Source organism: Taudactylus pleione, unplaced genomic scaffold (genome assembly GCF_031769625.1).
Source record: "Taudactylus pleione unplaced genomic scaffold, aTauple2 ptg002171l, whole genome shotgun sequence".
NCBI classification, from domain to species: Eukaryota; Metazoa; Chordata; class Amphibia; order Anura; family Myobatrachidae; genus Taudactylus; species Taudactylus pleione.
In genome coordinates, this window is record NW_028286565.1 from 115011 (window position 1) to 136265 (window position 21255).

Genomic DNA, 21255 nt, shown 5'->3' on the forward strand with positions numbered 1-21255 from the left:
CCAGAAGCTTTTTATTTTAAGTTAGATTTTATTTATTTTTAATCTATTTTTACTACAGACGGCAGCGCAGGGCTGTCTGTACAGACGCCCACGCTGCTGCTCTGATCCCCGACTGGCGCCGCGACGCCAGTACTGATCTGGGGATCGCGGCGGGAGGGCAGAGTCCGTACTAGCCGGACTCTGTCTACCTCCCAGGACTGCTGCCGGAGTCGCCGGGGATTCAGGTAAGCCGCGCGTCGCTGGCTAGCGGCGGCGCGCGGAATGCCTTAAATGCAGTCCTTTAGCCTCCGGTCCGGGGACAGACCGGAGGCTGCTGGCAGTGGCGGCGGGCCCCCCCCATAACCCGTGGGACCACTAGACCACCAGGAATAAAGGGGCAAGCGGGAAGCCAGCATCCCTGGGGTTATGGCCAGCCAGGGGAGGAAGCCTTCCCTGTTCAGCGGCTCCTCCCCTCAGCTCAGCGCGCCTTTCAGCACGCAGTCTGGCGTCGCTGAGCTGCAGTTACACGGCCACTCCTCCTCTGAGGTCTCCAGCGGCCATTTTCCCAGTGGCAGCGCAGATCTCAGGGAGCACGCGGACCGGTCCCCCTGTGTACCTCTCCCCTGATTAAGGACAGCGTACACAGCACTATAGCCCTCCCAGACACTGAATCTGGGCAGGTTGATTGTAGTGTAAAGGTGCAGTGAGTATATCTTCCTGCATGGTATGTGACTATTGCTAGTGCTGCCTGTCTGTGCTTATTTTCCGCTTACTGTCAGCTTATACCTATCCCTTTACTTCTCCTACAAGCCCTGCAGGTGTGTGGGGGAGGGGCGTTTCTACTGACCTCACTTATATAGATCACGTATTTGTGAGGTCCGTCACATACAGTTGTGTGCTACTCAGTGCCATATTGTGGGCTGTTGTTCAGCACACCGGTGAGTGCGTTTTACTTCTACCCTGGTGCCAGATATATAATATATTCTGTCATGTCAGACGAGGAGGTTGAGCGCTCAGTGGCTCCGGTGTTGGCCTCCTGCGGACGCTGTTCGGCAGGAGTAGATAGGGAGGATTTGTCACAGGATGGCCTGTGTAGTCGATGCCAGGTGGCTCCTGGCCCATCCAGACCTTCTCTGGCGCAGGAACCACCGTGGGCGATGTTTTCTCAAGTGCTGGTGTCTATTGCGGACCGTCTGTCGGTCCCGACTGCTCTCCCTACTAGGGCGGTGCCCCAGCCGACCATCCCCCATTCCCCGGGTGTCCCGCAGTTATTGCGGAGTCCTCCTGGGTCTCAATCAGTTGGTCCCTATGCGGGGTTGCCTATGTATATACAGGCTTCCCCTGTGCCGCAGCAGCCTGTGGTATCTTTTCAGGCCCCTATGGCGACGCCTCCACCATGGGTGGATGTGCTCTCCAACTCCGTGCAAAATTTGGCGGCCGCTTCCTCGGCTTTTCAGTCAATGTTGCAGACTGACATGCCTTCTAGGATTTCAAAACGCCCACTCATGACACGGGCTGCTCAGGTATCGGACTCAGAGGGTTCCTCAGATGATGGGGAGGTCCCTGATGACACTGACTCGGACGCCTCGGTCCAGGAAATGGATACCAAGTCGTCCATTAATGTGCGAGCACTAGTTAGGGCGGTGCGAGCTATTCTTCTTATAGAGGATGAGGCACCGGTTCCTAAGTCGAAGTTTCCTAGTTTCAAAAAAACTAAGGTGGCTTCTGCGGTGTTTCCCCTGTCGGATCAGTTGACGGATCATATGGCGGTAGCTTGGCAGGCGCCCAGTAAGAGATTCCTTCCTCAGAAGCGGTTGGCTTCTAATTACCCCTTCCCTGAGGCACATTGTAAAAAATGGGAAACTCCACCGGCGGTGGATTCCCATGTCACCCGTTTAACTCGGGGCGCCACCTTACCATTACCGTCGATATCCTCGCTGAAGGATCCCACGGACAGGAAAGTTGAGACTTGCTTAAAGTCTATTTACTCCCTCTCCGGGGCGGTGGCCCGACCGTCCATGGCCATTTCCTGGGTGGCCAAGGCCATTGAGGGGTGGGCCAATGCATTGGAAGATACCTTCCCGGACGACGCTCCGGATGTCCAGCGGGCGTTGTTGGGACAAATGAGGGACGCTGCTTCTTACATTGGAGAAGCTTCTTTAGATGCTAGTCTGCTGACCTCGCGGGTATCGGCTGCAGCGGTGTCTGCCCGCCGATCCTTATGGTTGCGGTCCTGGAGAGCGGACTCTGATTCAAAGAAAGGTCTGGAGGCCTTACCTTTCAATGGGGAATTACTGTTTGGTCCGGACTTGGACAAAATAGTGGACACCCTGGCTAAATCCAAGTCGGCCTTCCTCCCTTCGGCGGCACTGCCTGCTAAGGTTCGGAGTTCGGCTTTTCGTTCCTTTCGGGTTCAGGGTAAGGCGAAAGGTCAGTCCTTCCCGAGACAGTCTGCGAGTAAGACGGCCTCTAAACCCAAGAAGCAAGCCTGGAGTGCTCGGCGCCCTTCTTCCAAGCAGGAAGATAAACCTGCGGCCTGATGGGACGGGCCTCCCTCTGGGGGACCTCAGAGTGGGAGGCCGACTTCTTCTATTTGCCCAGTGCTGGCACAATACCACCACGGATGCCTGGGTTCGAGAAGTGGTCTCCCAGGGGTACGCCCTGTCTTTTCGGCACAGACCACCCCACCAGTTTTTCTGCACAAGTCCTTCTCAGGACAAGACCAAGGCGTTACAGGTTCAGGAGGCTATAGAGTCCTTGCTGAAAGCAGGGGTCATTGTTCCCGTTCCTCTATCACAACGAGGGACGGGGTATTATTCGTCTCTGTTTCTGGTGCAGAAACCCAATGGTTCTCATCGCCCTATCCTCAACTTGAAGTCTCTGAACAAATTCCTCAGAGTTCCCAAGTTCAGGATGGAAACGTTACGTTCCATCATTCTGGCGATGGAACCGGGGGATTACATGGTGTCCCTGGACATCCAGGACGCCTACCTCCATGTTCCGATAGCATCTTCACACCAGCGGTATCTGAGGTTCGCTATCCTTCAACACCACTATCAGTTCCGGGCGCTACCCTTTGGTCTCTCCACGGCACCGAGGGTGTTCACGAAGTTTATGGCGGTCATGGCCGCACATCTTCGGAACCAGAATGTACGGCTGCTGCCGTACCTGGACGACCTCCTGTTGCTGGCGAGCTCCCCGGAGGTACTGCTTCAACATCTCCACCTGACGATCGCTTGCCTGCAAGCACACGGGTGGTTGATAAATTGGAAAAAGTCCTCTCTGATTCCATCACAGCGGATGGTTCATTTGGGAGCCCTGCTGGATTCGCGTCAGCAAAGGATCTTCCTGACTCCGGAGAAGGTCGCCTCCCTACAGCTGCGGATACGCAGTTGCCTGAGCCGTTGCCGCCTGTCGGTCCATTCGGCTATGAGAGTTCTGGGGTCCATGGTGTCGACATTCGACATGGTGGAATTTGCCCAGTTCCATTCCCGGCCCCTGCAGGGGCTGATTCTATCAGAATGGAACGGGTTACCTCACCGGATCCGCTCTCAGGTGCTGGTGTTGTCTCCGGACGTTCGGCTATCTTTGGCTTGGTGGCTTCAGACAGCTCATCTGGTCGAGGGGCGCCCATTTTGGATCCCGGACTGGGTCCTGCTCACGACGGATGCCAGTCTCCGGGGTTGGGGGGCAGTGACCGGCTCTTTGTCGCTTCAGGGTCGTTGGTCAGCGGAAGAAGCACTTCTCCCCATCAACATCCTGGAACTGCGGGCAGTATACAAGGCCCTGCAGTCGTCCGGCCCCGCTCTTCACGGAAGGGCGGTACAGGTGCAGTCCGACAACGCCACCACGGTGGCGTATATCAATCACCAAGGCGGAACTCGCAGTCAGGCAGCGATGTCGGAGGTGTCTCGTATCCTGTCTTGGGCGGAGGGTCACATTCCAGCGATCTCGGCGGTCTTCATCCCCGGAGTCCTCAATTGGGAGGCGGACTTCCTCAGCCGTCACGACGTGCATCCCGGGGAATGGTCGCTTCACCCAGAGGTGTTTCAGCTACTCGTGGACAGGTGGGGACTGCCGGAGCTGGACTTGATGGCCTCCCGTCACAATCACAAGTTGCCCGTTTACGGGTCAAGGACAAGAGACGCAGGTGCAAGTCTGGTGGACGCGCTGTCGGTGACATGGACGTTTCACCTGGCGTATCTGTTTCCTCCGATATCCCTGCTTCCTCGGGTTCTGCGGAAATTCAAGCAGGACGGCGGCATGCTCGTGCTGGTAGCTCCGGCGTGGCCCAGACGTCCTTGGTACTCCGATCTCAGGAGCCTCTCCATCGACGCTCCGTACCTTCTTCCTCAACGTCGGGACCTGTTGTCTCAGGGGCCCTGCCTTTACCCGGATCTGGGTCGGCTGTCTTTGACGGCGTGGCTCTTGAGACAGCCGTCTTGAGGTCTCGGGGCTTCTCCAGTTCAGTTATTGGTACCATGCTCAGGGCACGCAAGCCTGCTTCAGCACGGATTTATCACAGAGTGTGGCACACTTACTTTCAGTGGTGTGAGTCCAGACTTTATGATCCTCAGGTGTTCCGAGTTTCTAGGATCTTGGAATTTCTTCAGTCAGGATTGGATCTCGGCTTACGCCTTGCATCTCTGAAGGTTCATGTGTCCGCCTTGTCCGTGTGGTTTCAACGGCGGATTGCAATACTACCAGACGTTCACACCTTTTTCCAAGGTGTTCTCAGGATCCAGCCTCCCTTTGTGCCTCCTGTGGCTCCTTGGGACTTGGCGGTGGTGCTACGGGTCCTGCAGGGTCCTCCGTTTGAGCCTCTTGAGGCGGTGGAGCTCAAGTGGCTGACATTTAAGACGGTTTTTCTCCTGGCAATTGCTTCGGCCAGGAGGGTGTCTGAATTGGGGGCGCTTTCCTGTCGCCCTCCTTTCCTGATTTTTCACCAGGACAGAGCGGTGCTCCGCACTCGTCCTGAGTTTTTGCCCAAAGTGGTCTCGAAGTTCCATATTAATCAGGAACTTGTTGTGCCAGCTTTTCAGTCCCCTGATCTTTCAGCTGGTGAGACTTCCTTAGATGTGGTCCGGGCGCTTAGAATTTATGTAGACCGGACGGCTTCGGTTAGGAAGTCTGATTCCTTGTTTATCCTCTTTGGTTTTCACAAGAGGGGTTGGCCTGCCAACAAACAAACGTTAGCCCGTTGGCTTCGTTCCGTTATTTGTGAGGCTTATGCAAAGGAGGGCTTACCTGTGCCAGCCTCTGTTAAGGCTCATTCCACTCGTTCTGTGGGTCCCTCTTGGGCTGCTAGACGTGGCGCTTCTGCTGTTCAGCTGTGTAAGGCGGCCACTTGGTCTTCAATTCAAACGTTTTTGAGGTTCTATGCGTTTGACACCTTTGCCTCTCAGGATGCATCCTTTGGGCGCCGGGTACTCCTTTCAGCACAGGAGCGTCCCCGCCCTTAGTTGTACTGCTTTGGGACATCCCCAAGGTCAACCCTGTGGACCCCCTATGGACCCTGAAGTAGAAAACAAGAGATATGGTAAGAACTTACCTTTGTTATCTCTGTTTCTACGAAGTCCATAGGGTCCACAGGGCGCCCGCCCTGACGCACCTGGCTTCAAATGGGCTGTGTGGCTGGTCACCGGTTTTCCGTCTCCTATTGCTGTGAGTATGGTTTCTTGTGTGTTCCAGTCTTCCTTCTCTCTGTTCCATATTCTCCTCCGGCCTAGGCTGCTTACCAACTGAGGTGCCTGTGGCTCGGGGGCGGGGTATAGAGAAGGACCCAAGTGCATCCTGGGAGCTAAAAGCTTAACTGTGTGGTGCCCATGGATCCTGTTCCAGCTATAACCCCCAAGGTCAACCCTGTGGACCCTATGGACTTCGTAGAAACAGAGATAACAAAGGTAAGTTCTTACCATATCTCTTGTTATATTGGTATGTAGGAGGATTATTACGCTGTAGTGCTGGGTAACTGTAGTATATTGGTATGTAGGGATATTGGGGGATTATTACGCGGTAGTGCTGGGTAACGGTAGTATACCGGTATGTAGGGGTATTGGAGGATTATTACGAGGTAGTCCTGGGTAATGGTAGTATACCGGTATGTAGGGGTATTGGGGGATTATTACGCGGTAGTGCTGGGTAACGGTAGTATATTGGTATGTAGGGGTATTGGAGGATTATTACGCGGTAGTGCTGGGTAATGGTAGTGTATTGGTATGTAGGGGTATTGGAGGATTATTACGAGGTAGTGCTGGGTAACGGTAGTATATTGCTATGTAGGGGTAGTGGGGGATTATTACGCGGTAGTGCTGGGTAACGGTAGTATATTGGTATGTAGGGGTATTGGGGGATTATTACGCGGTAGTGCTGGGTAACGGTAGTATATAGGGGTATTGGAGGATTATTACGCGGTAGTTCTGGGTAACGGTAGTATATTGGTATGTAGGGGTATTGGAGGATTATTACGTGGTAGTGCTGGGTAATGGTAGTATATTGGTATGTAGGGGTATTGGGGGGTTATTACGCGGTAGTGCTGGGTAACGGTAGTATACCGGTATGTAGGGGAATTGGGGGATTATTACTCTGTAGTGCTGGGTAACGGTAGTATATTGGTATATAGGGGTATTGGAGGATTATTACGTGGTAGTGCTGGGTAATGGTAGTATATTGGTATATAGGGGTATTGGAGGATTATTACGCGGTAGTGCTGGGTAACGGTAGTATATTGGTAAAAAAGGCTATTGGAGGATTATTACGCGGTAGTGCTGGGTAATGGTAGTATATTGGTATGTAGGGGTATTGGGGGATTATTACGCTGTAGTGCTGGGTAACGGTAGTATAATGGTATGTAGGGGTATTGGAGGATTATTACGCTGTAGTGCTGGGTAACGGTAGTATATTGGTATGTAGGGGTATTGGGGGATTATTACGCTGTAGTGCTGGGTAATGGTAGTATATTGGTATGTAGGGGTATTGGATGATTATTACGCGGTAGTGCTGGGTAACGGTAGTATATTGGTATATAGGGGTATTGGGGGATTATTACGCGGTAGTGCTTGGTAACGGTAGTATATTGGTATGTAGGGGTATTGGAGGATTATTAGGCGGTAGTGCTGGGTAACGGTAGTATATTGGTATGTAGGGGTATTGGGGGATTATTACGCGGTAGTGCTGGGTAACGGTAGTATATTGGTATATAGGGGTATTGGGGGATTATTATGCGGTAGTGCTGGGTAACGGTAGTATATTGGTATGTAGGGGTATTGGGCGATTATTAGGCGGTAGTACTGGGTAACGGTAGTATATTGGTATGTAGGGGTATTGGGGGATTATTATGCGGTAGTACTGGGTAACGGTAGTATATTGGTATATAGGGGTATTGGGGGATTATTATGCGGTAGTGCTGGGTAACGGTAGTATATTGGTATGTAGGGGTATTGGGGGATTATTATGCGGTAGTGCTGGGTAACGGTAGTATATTGGTATGTAGGGGTATTGGGGGATTATTATGCGGTAGTACTGGGTAACCGTAGTATATTGGTATGTAGGGGTATTGGGGGATTATTATGCGGTAGTGCTGGGTAACGGTAGTATATTGGTATGTAGGGGGATTATTTCGCGGTAGTGCTGGGTAACGGTATTATATTGGTATGTAGGGGTATTGGGGGATTATTACGGTGTAGTGCTGGGTAACGGTAGTATATTGGTATGTAGGAGGATTATTTCGCGGTAGTGCTGGGTAACGGTAGTATATTGGTATGTAGGGGTATTGGGGGATTATTACGCGGTAGTACTGGGTAACGGTAATATATTGGTATGTAGGGGTATTGGGGGATTATTACGGTGTAGTACTGGGTAACGGTAGTATATTGGTATGTAGGGGTATTGGGGGATTATTACGGTGTAGTGCTGGGTAACGGTAGTATATTGGTATTAGGTATCAGTCTTTATGTCTGCGTTTTATACCGTTTTGTTATATTCATCCCTTTCCTCAGCCGTCTGTGTCCTGTTCTCCTGGGTTTCTGTGCTGGGCTCGTGGTTTCCTAGAACTTGGTGCCCCTGGGAGCCGAACTCAGCTACAAGAATCTCTGAAACATTATCTCTCCCAGCCCGGAAACGCTCCGCTATTACTCTTCCCGGAAGAGGAGACAACTAATGGCCGTAACGGCCTCCTTCACTTCAGGTATTACGTCTATCGCTTATCTTCTCTCTGTGACTATAGACTGAGATTCTCCCTGTGACGACCCAAGTGCCCCCATCCGCTCCCCAGATTATTACTATCCCTGCAGCTTAGCTCGTCCCAAGATCGGGTACTTTCTACAACGTGTTCCTGCTTTCCTGTGTATAAGGGCAGGAAGGACAGATAATCAGGAGAGGGCACAGATGCCCACTGTGTGTATAAGGGCAGGAAGGACAGATAATCAGGAGAGGGCACAGATGAGGCAGATCACTGTGTGTATAAGGGCAGGAAGGACAGATAATCGGGAGAGGGCACAGATGAGGCAGATCACTGTGTGTATAAGGGCAGGAGGAACAGATAATCAGGAGAGGGCACAGATGAGGCAGATCACTGTGTGTATAAGGTCAGGAGGAACAGATAATCAGGAGAGGGCACAGATGAGGCAGATCACTGTGTGTGTATAAGGACAGGAGGGACAGATAATCAGGAGAGGGCACAGATGAGGCAGATCACTGTGTATAAGGGCAGGAGGGACAGATAATCAGGAGAGGGCACAGATGAGGCAGATCACTGTGTGTATAAGGGCAGGAAGGACAGATAATCAGGAGAGGGCACAGATGAGGCATATCACTGTGTGTGTATAAGGGCAGGAGGGACAGATAGTCAGGAGAGGGCACAGATGAGGCAGATCACTCTGTGTATAAGGGCAGGAAGGACAGATAATCAGGAGAGGGCACAGATGAGGCAGATCACTGTGTGTATAAGGGCAGGAAGGACAGATAATCAGGAGAGGGCACAGATGAGGCAGATCACTGTGTGTATAAGGGCAGGAAGGACAGATAATAATCAGGAGAGGGCACAGATGAGGCAGATCACTGTGTGTATAAGGGCAGGAAGGACAGATAATCAGGAGAGGGCACAGATGAGGCAGATCACTGTGTGTATAAGGGCAGGAAGGACAGATAATCAGGAGAGGGCACAGATGAGGCAGATCACTGTGTATAAGGGCAGGAGGGACAGATAATCAGGAGAGGGAACAGATGAGGCAGATCACTGTGTATAAGGGCAGGAGGGACAGATAATCAGGAGAGGGCACAGATGAGGCAGATCACTGTGTATAAGGACAGGAGGGACAGATAATCAGGAGAGGGCACAGATGAGGCAGATCACTCTGTGTGTATAGGGGCAGGAGGAACAGATAATCAGGAGAGGGCACAGATGAGGCAGATCACTGTGTGTGTATAAGGACAGGAGGGACAGATAATCAGGAGAGGGCACAGATGAGGCAGATCACTGTGTGTATAAGGGCAGGAAGGACAGATAATCAGGAGAGGGCACAGATGAGGCAGATCACTGTGTGTATAAGGGCAGGAGGGACAGATAATCAGGAGAGGGCACAGATGAGGATCACTGTGTATAAGGGCAGGAGGGACAGATTATCAGGAGAGGGCACAGATGAGGCAGATCACTGTGTGTATAAGGGCAGGAAGGACAGATAATCAGGAGAGGGCACAGATGAGGCAGATCACTGTGTGTATAGGGGCAGCAAGGACAGATAATCAGGAGAGGGCACAGATGAGGCAGATCACTGTGTATAAGGGCAGGAAGGACAGATAATCAGGAGAGGGCACAGATGAGGCAGATCACTGTGTATAAGGGCAGGAAGGACAGATAATCAGGAGAGGGTACAGATGAGACAGATCACTGTGTGTATAAGGGCAGGAAGGACAGATAATCAGGAGAGGGCACAGATGAGGCAGATCACTGTGTATAAGGGCAGGAAGGACAGATAATCAGGAGAGGGCACAGATGAGGCAGATCACTGTGTGTATAAGGGCAGGAAGGACAGATAATCAGGAGAGGGCACAGATGAGGCAGATCACTGTGTGTATAAGGGCAGGAAGGACAGATAATCAGGAGAGGGCACAGATGAGGCAGATCACTGTGTATAAGGGCAGGAAGGACAGATAATCAGGAGAGGGCACAGATGAGACAGATCACTGTGTATAAGGGCAGGAAGGACAGATAATCGGGAGAGGGCACAGATGAGGCAGATCACTGTGTGTATAAGGGCAGGAAGGACAGATAATCAGGAGAGGGCACAGATGAGACAGATCACTGTGTATAAGGACAGATAATCAGGAGAGGGCACAGATGAGGATCACTGTGTGTATAAGGGCAGGAGGGACAGATTATCAGGAGAGGGTACAGATGAGGCAGATCACTGTGTGTATAAGGGCAGGAGGGACAGATAATCAGGAGAGGGCACAGAGGAGGCAGATCACTCTGTGTATAAGGGCAGGAAGGACAGATAATCAGGGCACAGATGATGCAGATCACTGCGTGTATAAGGGCAGGAAGGACAGATAATCAGGAGAGGGCACAGATGAGGCAGATAACTGTGTGTATAGGGGCAGCAAGGACAGATAATCAGGAGAGGGCACAGATGAGGCAGATCACTGTGTATAAGGGCAGGAAGGACAGATAATCAGGAGAGGGCACAGATGAGGCAGATCACTGTGTATAAGGGCAGGAAGGACAGATAATCAGGAGAGGGTACAGATGAGACAGATCACTGTGTGTATAAGGGCAGGAAGGACAGATAATCAGGAGAGGGCACAGATGAGGCAGATCACTGTGTATAAGGGCAGGAAGGACAGATAATCAGGAGAGGGCACAGATGAGGCAGATCACTGTGTGTATAAGGGCAGGAAGGACAGATAATCAGGAGAGGGCACAGATGAGGCAGATAACTGTGTGTATAGGGGCAGCAAGGACAGATAATCAGGAGAGGGCACAGATGAGGCAGATCACTGTGTATAAGGGCAGGAAGGACAGATAATCAGGAGAGGGCACAGATGAGGCAGATCACTGTGTATAAGGGCAGGAAGGACAGATAATCAGGAGAGGGTACAGATGAGACAGATCACTGTGTGTATAAGGGCAGGAAGGACAGATAATCAGGAGAGGGCACAGATGAGGCAGATCACTGTGTATAAGGGCAGGAAGGACAGATAATCAGGAGAGGGCACAGATGAGGCAGATCACTGTGTGTATAAGGGCAGGAAGGACAGATAATCAGGAGAGGGCACAGATGAGGCAGATCACTGTGTGTATAAGGGCAGGAAGGACAGATAATCAGGAGAGGGCACAGATGATGCAGATCACTGTGTATAAGGGCAGGAAGGACAGATAATCAGTAGAGGGCACAGATGAGGCAGATCACTGTGTGTATAAGGGCAGGAAGGACAGATAATCAGGAGAGGGCACAGGTGAGGCAGATCGCTCTGTGTGTATATGGGCAGGAAGGACAGATAATCAGGAGAGGGCACAGATGAGGCAGATCACTGTGTATAAGGGAAGGAAGGACAGATAATCAGGAGAGGGCACAGATGAGGCAGATCACTGTGTATAAGGGCAGGAAGGACAGATAATCAGGAGAGGGCACAGATGAGGCAGGTCACTGTGTATAAGGGAAGGAAGGACAGATAATCAGGAGAGGGCACAGATGAGGCAGATCACCTCTCCTGATGCAGGGGATGTGGTGACATGGTGTAGGATGCTATGAGATGCAGGGGGCTGTGGTGACATATTGTAGGATGGTATGAGATGCAGGGGGCTGTGGTGACATGGTGTAGGATGGTATGAGATGCAGGGGGCTGTGGAGACATGGTGTAGGATGGTATGAGATGCAAGGGACTGTGGTGACATGGTGTAGGATGGTATGAGATGCAAGGGACTGTGGTGACATGGTGTAGGATGGTATGAGATGCAGAGGGCTGTGGTAACGTGGTGTAGGTGGATATGAGATACAGGTGACTGTGGTGTTATGGTGTACGATGGTATGAGATGCAGGGGGCTGTGGTGACATGGTGTAGGATGGTATGAGATGCAGGGGGCTGTGGAGACATGGTGTAGGATGGTATGAGGTACAGGGGGCTGTGGTGATATGGTGTAGGATGGTATGATATGTTGGGGGGCTGTGGTGACATGGTGTAGGATGGTATGAGATGGAGGGGACTGTGGTGACATGGTGTAGGATGGTATGAGATGCAGGGGACTGTGGTGACATGGTGTAGAATGGTATGAGATACAGGGAACTGTGGTGACATGGTGTAGGATGGTATGAGATGCAGGGGGCTGTGGTGACATGGTGTAGGATGGTATGAGATGTAGGGGGCTGTGGAGACATGGTGTAGGATGGTATGAGGTACAGGGGGCTGTGGTGATATGGTGTAGGATGGTATGATATGTTGGGGGGCTGTGGTGACATGGTGTAGGATGGTATGAGATGGAGGGGACTGTGGTGACATGGTGTAGGATGGTATGAGATGCAGGGGACTGTGGTGACATGGTGTAGAATGGTATGAGATACAGGGAACTGTGGTGACATGGTGTAGGATGGTATGAGATGCAGGGACTGTGGTGACATGGTGTAGGTTGGTATGAGATGCAGGGACTGTGGTTACATGGTGTAGGATGGTATGAGATGCAGGGACTGTGGTTACATGGTGTAGGATGGTATGAGATGCAGGCAACTGTGGTGACATGGTGTAGGATGGTATGAGATGCAGGGACTGTGGTGACATGGTGTAGGATGGTATGAGATGCAGGGGGCTGTGGTGACATGGTGTAGGATGGTATGAGATGCGGGGACTGTGGTGACATGGTGTAGGTTAGGGACTGTGGTGACATGGTGTAGGATGGTATGAGATGCAGGGGACTGTGGTGACATGGTGTAGGATGGTATGTGATGCAGGGGACTGTGGTGACATGGTGTAGGATGCTATGAGATGCAGGGACTGTGGTGACATGGTCTAGGATGGTATGAGATGCAGGTGGCTGTGGTGACATGGTGTAGGATGTGATGAGATACAGGGGGCTGTGGTGACATGGTGTAGGATGGTATGAGATACAGGGACTGTGGTGAGATGGTGTAGGTGGGTATGAGATGCAGGGGACTGTGGTGACATGGTGTAGGTGGGTATGAGATGCAGGGGACTGTGGTGACATGGTGTAGAATGGTATGAGATACAGGGAACTGTGGTGACATGGTGTAGGATGGTATGAGATGCAGGGGGCTGTGGTGACATGGTGTAGGATGGTATGAGATGCAGGGACTGTGGTGACATGGTGTAGGATGGTATGAGATGCTGGGGGCTGTGGTGACATGGTGTAGGATGGTATGAGATGCGGGGACTGTGGTGACATGGTGTAGGTTAGGGACTGTGGTGACATGGTGTAGGATGCTATGAGATGCAGGGACTGTGGTGACATGGTGTAGGATGGTATGAGATGCAGGTGGCTGTGGTGACATGGTGTAGGATGTGATGAGATACAGGGGGCTGTGGTGACATGGTGTAGGATGGTATGAGATACAGGGGACTGTGTTGACATGGTGTAGGATGGTATGAGATGCAGGGGGCTGTGGTGACATGGTGCAGGATGGTATGAGATGCAGGGGGCTGTGGTGACATGGTGTAGGATGGTATGAGATGCAGGGGGCTGTGGTGACATGGTGTAGGTGGGTATGAGATGCAGGGACTGTGGTGACATGGTGTAGGCAGTTATGAGATTCAGGGGACTGTGGTGACATGGTGTAGGATGGTATGAGATACAGGGGACACTGGTGACATGGTGTAGGATGGTATGAGATGCAGGGGACTGTGGTGACATGGTGTAGGTGGGTATGAGATACAGGGGACTGTGGTGACATGGTGTAGGTGGGTATGAGATACAGGGGGCTGTGGTGACATGGTGTAGGTGGGTATGACATACGGGGGTCTGTGGTGACATGGTGTTGGTGGGTATGAGATGCAGGGGTTTGTGGTGACATGGTATAGGTGGGTATGAGATACAGGGGGCTGTGGTGACATGGTGTAGGATGGTATGAGATGCAGGGGGCTGTGCTGACATGGTGTAGGATGGTATGAGATGTGGTGGGCTGTGGTGACATGGTGTAGAATGGTATGAGATGTGGTGGGCTGTGGTGACATGGTGTAGAATGGTATGAGATGCAGGGGGCTGTGGTGACATGGTGTAGGATGGTATGAGGTGCAGGGGGCTGTGGTGACATGGTGTAGGATGGTATGAGATGTGGTGGGCTGTGGTGACATGGTGTAGGATGGTATGAGATGCAGGGGGCTGTGGTGGTGACATGGTGTAGGATGGTATGAGATGCAGGGGGCTGTGGTGGTGACATGGTGTAGGATGGTATGAGATGCAGGGGGCTGTGGTGACATGGTGTAGGATGGTATGAGATGCAGGGGCTGTGGTGACATGGTGTAGGATGGTATGAGATACAGGGGGCTGTGTTGACATGGTGTAGGATGGTATGAGATGCAGGGGGCTGTGGTGACATGGTGCAGGATGGTATGAGATGCAGGGGGCTGTGGTGACATGGTGTAGGTGGGTATGAGATGCAGGGGGCTGTGGTGACATGGTGTAGGATGGTATGAGATGCAGGGGGCTGTGGTGACATGGTGTAGGTGGGTATGAGATGCAGGGACTGTGGTGACATGGTGTAGGATGGTATGAGATACAGGGGACACTGGTGACATGGTGTAGGATGGTATGAGATGCAGGGGACTGTGGTGAGATGGTGTAGGTAGGTATGAGATGCAGGGGACTGTGGGGACATGGTGTAGGATGGTATGAGATGCAGGGGACTGTGGGGACATGGTGTAGGATGGTATGAGATGCAGGGGACTGTGGTGACATGGTGTAGGATGATATGAGATGCAGGGGACTGTGGTGACATGGTGTAGGATGGTATGAGATGCAGGGGGCTGTGGTGAAATGATGTAGGATGGTATGAGATGCGGGGGGCTGTGGTGAGATGGTGTAGGATGGTATGAGATGCAGGGGGATGTGGTGACATGGTGTAGGATGGTATGAGATGCAGGGGATGTGGTGACATGGTGTAGGATGGTATGAGATGCATGGGGCTGTGGTGGTGACATGGTGTAGGATGGTATGAGATGCAGGGGCTGTGGTGACATGGTGTAGGATGGTATGAGATACAGGGGGCTGTGGTGACATGGTGTAGGTTGGTATGAGATGCAGGGACTGTGGTGACATGGTGCAGGATGGTATGAGATGGAGGGGGCTGTGGTGACATGGTGTAGGTGGGTATGAGATGCAGGGGATGTGGTGACATGGTGTAGGTTGGATACAGGAGGCTGTGGTGACATGGTGTAGGTGGGTATGAGATACAGGGGGCTGTGGTGACATGGTGTAGGATGGTATGAGATGCAGGGGGCTGTGGTGACATGGTGTAGGTGGGTATGAGATGCAGGGGACTGTGGTGATATGGTGTAGGTGGGTATGAGATGCAGGGGGCTGTGGTGACATCGTGTAGGATGGTATGAGATGCAGGGTACTGTGGTGACATGGTGTAGGATGGTATGAGATGCAGGGGGCTGTGGTGAGATGGTGTAGGATGCTATGAGATGCAGGGGGCTGTGGTGACATGGTGTAGGTTGGTATGAGATGCAGGGACTGTGGTGACATGGTGTAGGATGGTATGAGATGCAGTGGGCTGTGGTGACATGGTGTATGTTGGATACAGGCTGCTGTGGTGACGTGGTGTAGGTTGGTATGAGATGCAGGGGGCTGGGGTGACATAGTGTAGGGTGGTATGAGATACAAGGGACTGTGGTGACATGGTGTAGGATGGTTTGAGATGCTGGGGGCTCTGGTGACATGGTGTAGGATGGTATGAGGTGCAGGGGGCTGTGGTGACATGGTGTAGGATGGTATGAGATTAGGATGGTACGAGATGCAGGGGGCTGTGGTGACATGGTGTAGGATGGTATGAGATGCAGGGGGCTGTGGTGGCATGGTGTAGGTTGGATACAGGCGGCTGTGGTGACATGGTGTAGGTTGGTATGAGATACAGGGGGCTGTGGTGACATGGTCTAGGATGGTATGAGATGTTGGGGTGCTGTGGTGAGATGGTGTAGGATGGTATGAGATGCAGGGCACTGGTGACATGGTGTATGTTGGATACAGGCGGCTGTGGTGACGTGGTGTAGGTTGGTATGAGATGCAGGGACTGTGGTGACAAGGTGTAGGATGGTACGAGATGCAGGGGGCTGTGGTGATATGGTGTAGGATGGTATGAGATGCATGGGGGCTGTGGTGACATGGTGTAGGATGGTATGAGATGTTGGGGGGCTGTGGTGACATGGTGTAGCATGTTATGAGATGCAGGGGGCTGTGGTGACATGGTGTAGGATGGTATGAGATGCAGGGACTGTGGTGAAATGGTGTAGTATGTTATGAGATGCAGGGGGCTGTGGTGACATGGTGTAGGTTGGTATGAGATGCAGGGGACTGTGGTGACATGGTGTAGGATGGTATGAGATGCAGGGGACTGTGGTGACATGGTGTAAAATGGTATCAGCTGCAAGGGACTGTGGTGACATGGTGTAGGATGGTATGAGGTGCAGGGGGCTGTGGTGACATGGTGTAGGATGGTATGAGATGTTGGGGGGCTGTGGTGACATGGTGTAGGATGTTATGAGATGCAGGGTACTGTGGTGACATGGTGTAGGATGGTTTGAGATGCAGGGGGCTGTGGTGACATGGTATAGGATGGTATGAGATGCAGGGGGCTGTGGTGACATGGTGTAGGATGGTATGAGATACAGGGGGCTCTGGTGACATGGTATAGGATGGTATGAGATGCAGGGGACTGTGGTGACATGTTGTAGGATGGTATGAGATGCAGGGGGCTGTGGTGACATGGTGTAGGATGGTATGAGATGCAGGGGGCTGTGGTGGTGACATGGTGTAGGATGGTATGAGATACAGGGGGCTGTGGTGACATGGTGTAAGATGGTATGAGATGCAGGGGACTGTGGTGACATGGTATGAGATGCAGGGGGCTGTGGTGACATGGTGTAGGATGGTATGAGATACAGGGAGATGTGGTGACATGGTGTACGATGGGATGAGATGCAGGGGGCTGTGGTGACATGGTGTAGGATGGTATGAGATGCAGGGGGCTGTGGTGGTGACCTGGTGTAGGATGGTATGAGATGCAGGGGACTGTGGTGACATGGTGTAGGATGGTATGAGATGCAGGGGGCTGTGGTGAGATGGTGTAGGATGCTATGAGATGCAGGGGGCTGTGGTGACATGGTGTAGGTTGGTATGAGATGCAGGGACTGTGGTGACATGGTGTAGGATGGTATGAGATGCAGGGGGCTGTGGTGACATGGTGTACGATGGGATGAGATGCTGGGGGCTGTGGTGACATGGTGTAGGATGGTATGAGATGCAGGGGGCTGTGGTGACATGGGGTAGGTTATGAGATGCAGGGGGCTGTGGTGACATGGTGTAGGATGGTATGAGATGCAGGGGGCTGTGGTGACATGGTGTACGATGGGATGAGATGCAGGGGGCTGTGGTGACATGGTGTAGGATGGTATGAGATGCAGGGAGCTGTGTTGACATGGTGTAGGTTGGTATGAGATGTTGGGGGGCTGTGGTGACATGGTGTAGGATGGTATGAGATGCAGGGGGCTGTGGTGGTGACATGGTGTAGGATGGTAGGAGATGCAGGGGCTGTGGTGACATGGTTTAGGATGGTATGAGATGCAGGGAGCTGTGTTGACATGGTGTAGGTTGGTATGAGATGTTGGGGGGCTGTGGTGACATGGTGTAGGATGGTATGAGATGCATGGGGCTGTGGTGGTGACATGGTGTAGGATGGTATGAGATGTTGGGGGGCTGTGGTGGTGACATGGTGTAGGATGGTATGAGATGTTGGGGGGCTGTGGTGACATGGTGTAGGATGTTATGAGATGCAGGGGACTGTGGTGACATGGTGTAGGTGGGTATGAGATGTTGGGGGGCTGTGGTGACATGGTGTAGGATGGTATGAGATGCAGGGGACTGTGGTGACATGGTGTAGGATGGTATGAGATGCAGGGGACTGTGGTGACATGGTGTAGGATGGTATGAGATGCAGGGGATGTGGTGACATGGTGTAGGATGTTATGAGTTGCAGCGGGCTGTGGTGGTGACATGGTGTAGTATGGTATGAGATGTTGGGGGGCTGTGGTGGTGACATGGTGGAGGATGGTATGAGATGTTGGGGGGGCTGTGGTGGTGACATGGTGTAGGTTGGTATGAGATGCAGGGACTGTGGTGACATGGTGTAGGATGGTATGAGATGCAGGGGGCTGTGGTGGCATGGTGTAGGATGTTATGAGATGCAGGGGGCTGTGGTGGTGACATGGTGTAGGATGGTATGAGATGTTGGGGGGCTGTGGTGGTGACATGGTGGAGGATGGTATGAGATGTTGGGGGGGCTGTGGTGACATGGTGTAGGATGGTATGAGAAGCAGGGGGCTATGGTGACATGGTGTAGGATGGTATGAGATGCAGGGGGCTGTGGTGACATGGTGTAGGATGTTATGAGATGCAGGGTGCTGTGGTGGTGACATGGTGTAGGATGGTATGAGATGTTGGGGGGCTGTGGTGGTGACATGGTGGAGGATGGTATGAGATGTTGGGGGGGCTGTGGTGACATGGTGTAGGATGGTATGAGATGCAGGGGGCTGTGGTGACATGGTGTAGGATGTTATGAGATGCAGGGGGTTGTGGTGGTGACATGGTGTAGGTTGGTATGAGATGTTGGGGGGGCTGTGGTGACATGGTGTAGGATGTTATGAGATGCAGGGGGTTGTGGTGGTGACATGGTGTAGGATGTTATGAGATGCAGGGGGCTGTGGTGGTGACATGGTGTAGGATGGTATGAGATGTTGGGGGGCTGTGGTGGTGACATGGTGGAGGATGATATGAGATGTTGGGGGGGCTGTGGTAACATGGTGTAGGATGGTATGAGATGCAGGGGGCTATGGTGACATGGTGTAGGGTGGTATGAGATGCAGGGGGCTGTGGTGACATGGTGTAGGATGTTATGAGATGCAGGGGGCTGTGGTGGTGACATGGTGTAGGATGGTATGAGATGTTGGGGGGCTGTGGTGGTGACATGGTGGAGGATGGTATGAGATGTTGGGGGGGCTGTGGTGACATGGTGGAGGATGGTATGAGATGCAGGGGGCTATGGTGACATGGTATGAGATGCAGGGGGCTGTGGTGACATGGTGTAGGATGTTATGAGATGCAGGGGGTTGTGGTGGTGACATGGTGTAGGTTGGTATGAGATGTTGGGGGGCTGTGGTGACATGGTGTAGGATGTTATGAGATGCTGGGGGTTGTGGTGGTGACATGGTGTAGGTTGGTATGAGATGTTGGGGGGCTGTGGTGACATGGTGTAGGATGTTATGAGATGCAGGGGGTTGTGGTGGTGACATGGTGTAGGTTGGTATGAGATGCAGGGACTGTGGTGATAATAAATTGCTCCCTTATGAAGTCTGGGGATGTCGCTACTTATATAATACTGAGGCTTTTATCTCTTATATCTGGTAGGGGTTTGAAACACTCTTTAAATGATCGTAATTCTCTTTTTCTACTTCAGGGTCCATAGGGGGTCCACAGGGTTGACCTTGGGGTTATAGCTGGAACAGGATCCATGGGCACCACACAGTTAAGCTTTTAGCTCCCAGGATGCACTTGGGTCCTCCTCTATACCCCGCCCCCGAGCCACAGGCACCCCAGTGTAAGCTGGTGCCCGGCCGGAGTCGGTCACCGCGCAGGGGGGCTGCAGGAGCAGCCCCCAAAAGCTTTTATTTTAAGTTAAATTTTATTTATTTTTAATCTATTTTTACTACAGACGGCAGCGAAGGGCTGTCTGTACAGACGCCCACGCTGCCGCTCTGATCCCCGACTGGCGCCGCGACGCCAGTACTGATCTGGGGATCGCGGCGGGAGGGCAGAGTCCGTACTAGCCGGACTCTGTCTACCTCCCAGGACTGCTGCCGGAGTCGCCGGGGATTCAGGTAAGCCGCGCGTCGCTGGCTAGCGGCGGCGCGCGGAATGCCTTAAATGCAGTCCTTTAGCCTCCGGTCCGGGGGACAGACCGGAGGCTGCTGGCAGTGGCGGCGGGCCCCCCCCATAACCCGTGGGACCACTAGACCACCAGGGATAACCGGCAAGCGGGAAGCCAGCATCCCTGGGGTTAATGGCCAGCCAGGGGAGGAAGCCTTCCCTGTCAGCGGCTCCTCCCCTCAGCTCAGCGCGCCTTTCAGCACGCAGTCTGGCGTCGCTGAGCTGCAGATTCCTCGGCCACTCCTCCTCTGAGGTCTCCAGCGGCCATTTTCCCAGTGGCAGCGCAGATCTCAGGGAGCACGCGGACCGGTCCCCCTGTGTACCTCTCCCCTGATTAAGGACAGCGTACACAGCACTATAGCCCTCCCAGACACTGAATCTGGGCAGGTTGATTGTAGTGTAAAGGTGCAGTGAGTATATCTTCCTGCATGGTATGTGACTTTTTGCTAGTGCTGCCTGTCTGTGCTTATTTTCCGCTTACTGTCAGCTTATACCTATCCCTTTACTTCTCCTACAAGCCCTGCAGGTGTGTGGGGGAGGGGCGTTTCTACTGACCTCACTTATATAGATCACGTATTTGTGAGGTCCGTCACATACAGTTGTGTGCTACTCAGTGCCATATTGTGGGCTGTTGTTCAGCACACCGGTGAGTGCGTTTTACTTCTACCCTGGTGCCAGATATATAATATATTCTGTCATGTCAGACGGGGAGGTTGAGCGCTCGGTGGCTCCGGTGTTGGCCTCCTGCGGACGCTGTTCTGCAGGAGTAGATAGGGAGGATTTGTCACAGGATGGCCTGTGTAGTCGATGCCAGGTGGCTCCTGGCCCATCCAGACCTTCTCTGGCGCAGGAACCACCGTGGGCGATGTTTTCTCAAGTGCTGGTGTCTATTGCGGACCGTCTGTCGGTCCCGACTGCTCTCCCTACTAGGGCGGTGCCCCAGCCGACCATCCCCCATTCCCCGGGTGTCCCGCAGTTATTGCGGAGTCCTCCTGGGTCTCAATCAGTTGGTCCCTTTGGGGGGTTGCCTATGTATATACAGGCTTCCCCTGTGCCGCAGCAGCCTGTGGTACCTTTTCAGGCCCCTATGGCGACGCCTCCACCATGGGTGGATGTGCTCTCCAACTCCG

The 21255-nt window shown here is 52.7% G+C and overlaps 1 protein-coding gene across 1 annotated transcript in view; it reads left to right on the plus strand.

Moving 5' to 3' along the window:
• Positions 1-21255, plus strand: part of AUP1 (AUP1 lipid droplet regulating VLDL assembly factor) — an 80992-nt gene that overhangs the window by 37750 nt on the left and 21987 nt on the right. Inside the window, exon 5 of the mRNA XM_088465830.1 lies at positions 7977-8164. Coding sequence (XP_088321956.1) covers positions 7977-8164 — 188 coding nt within the window. The remainder of the gene's footprint in view (positions 1-7976; positions 8165-21255) is intronic.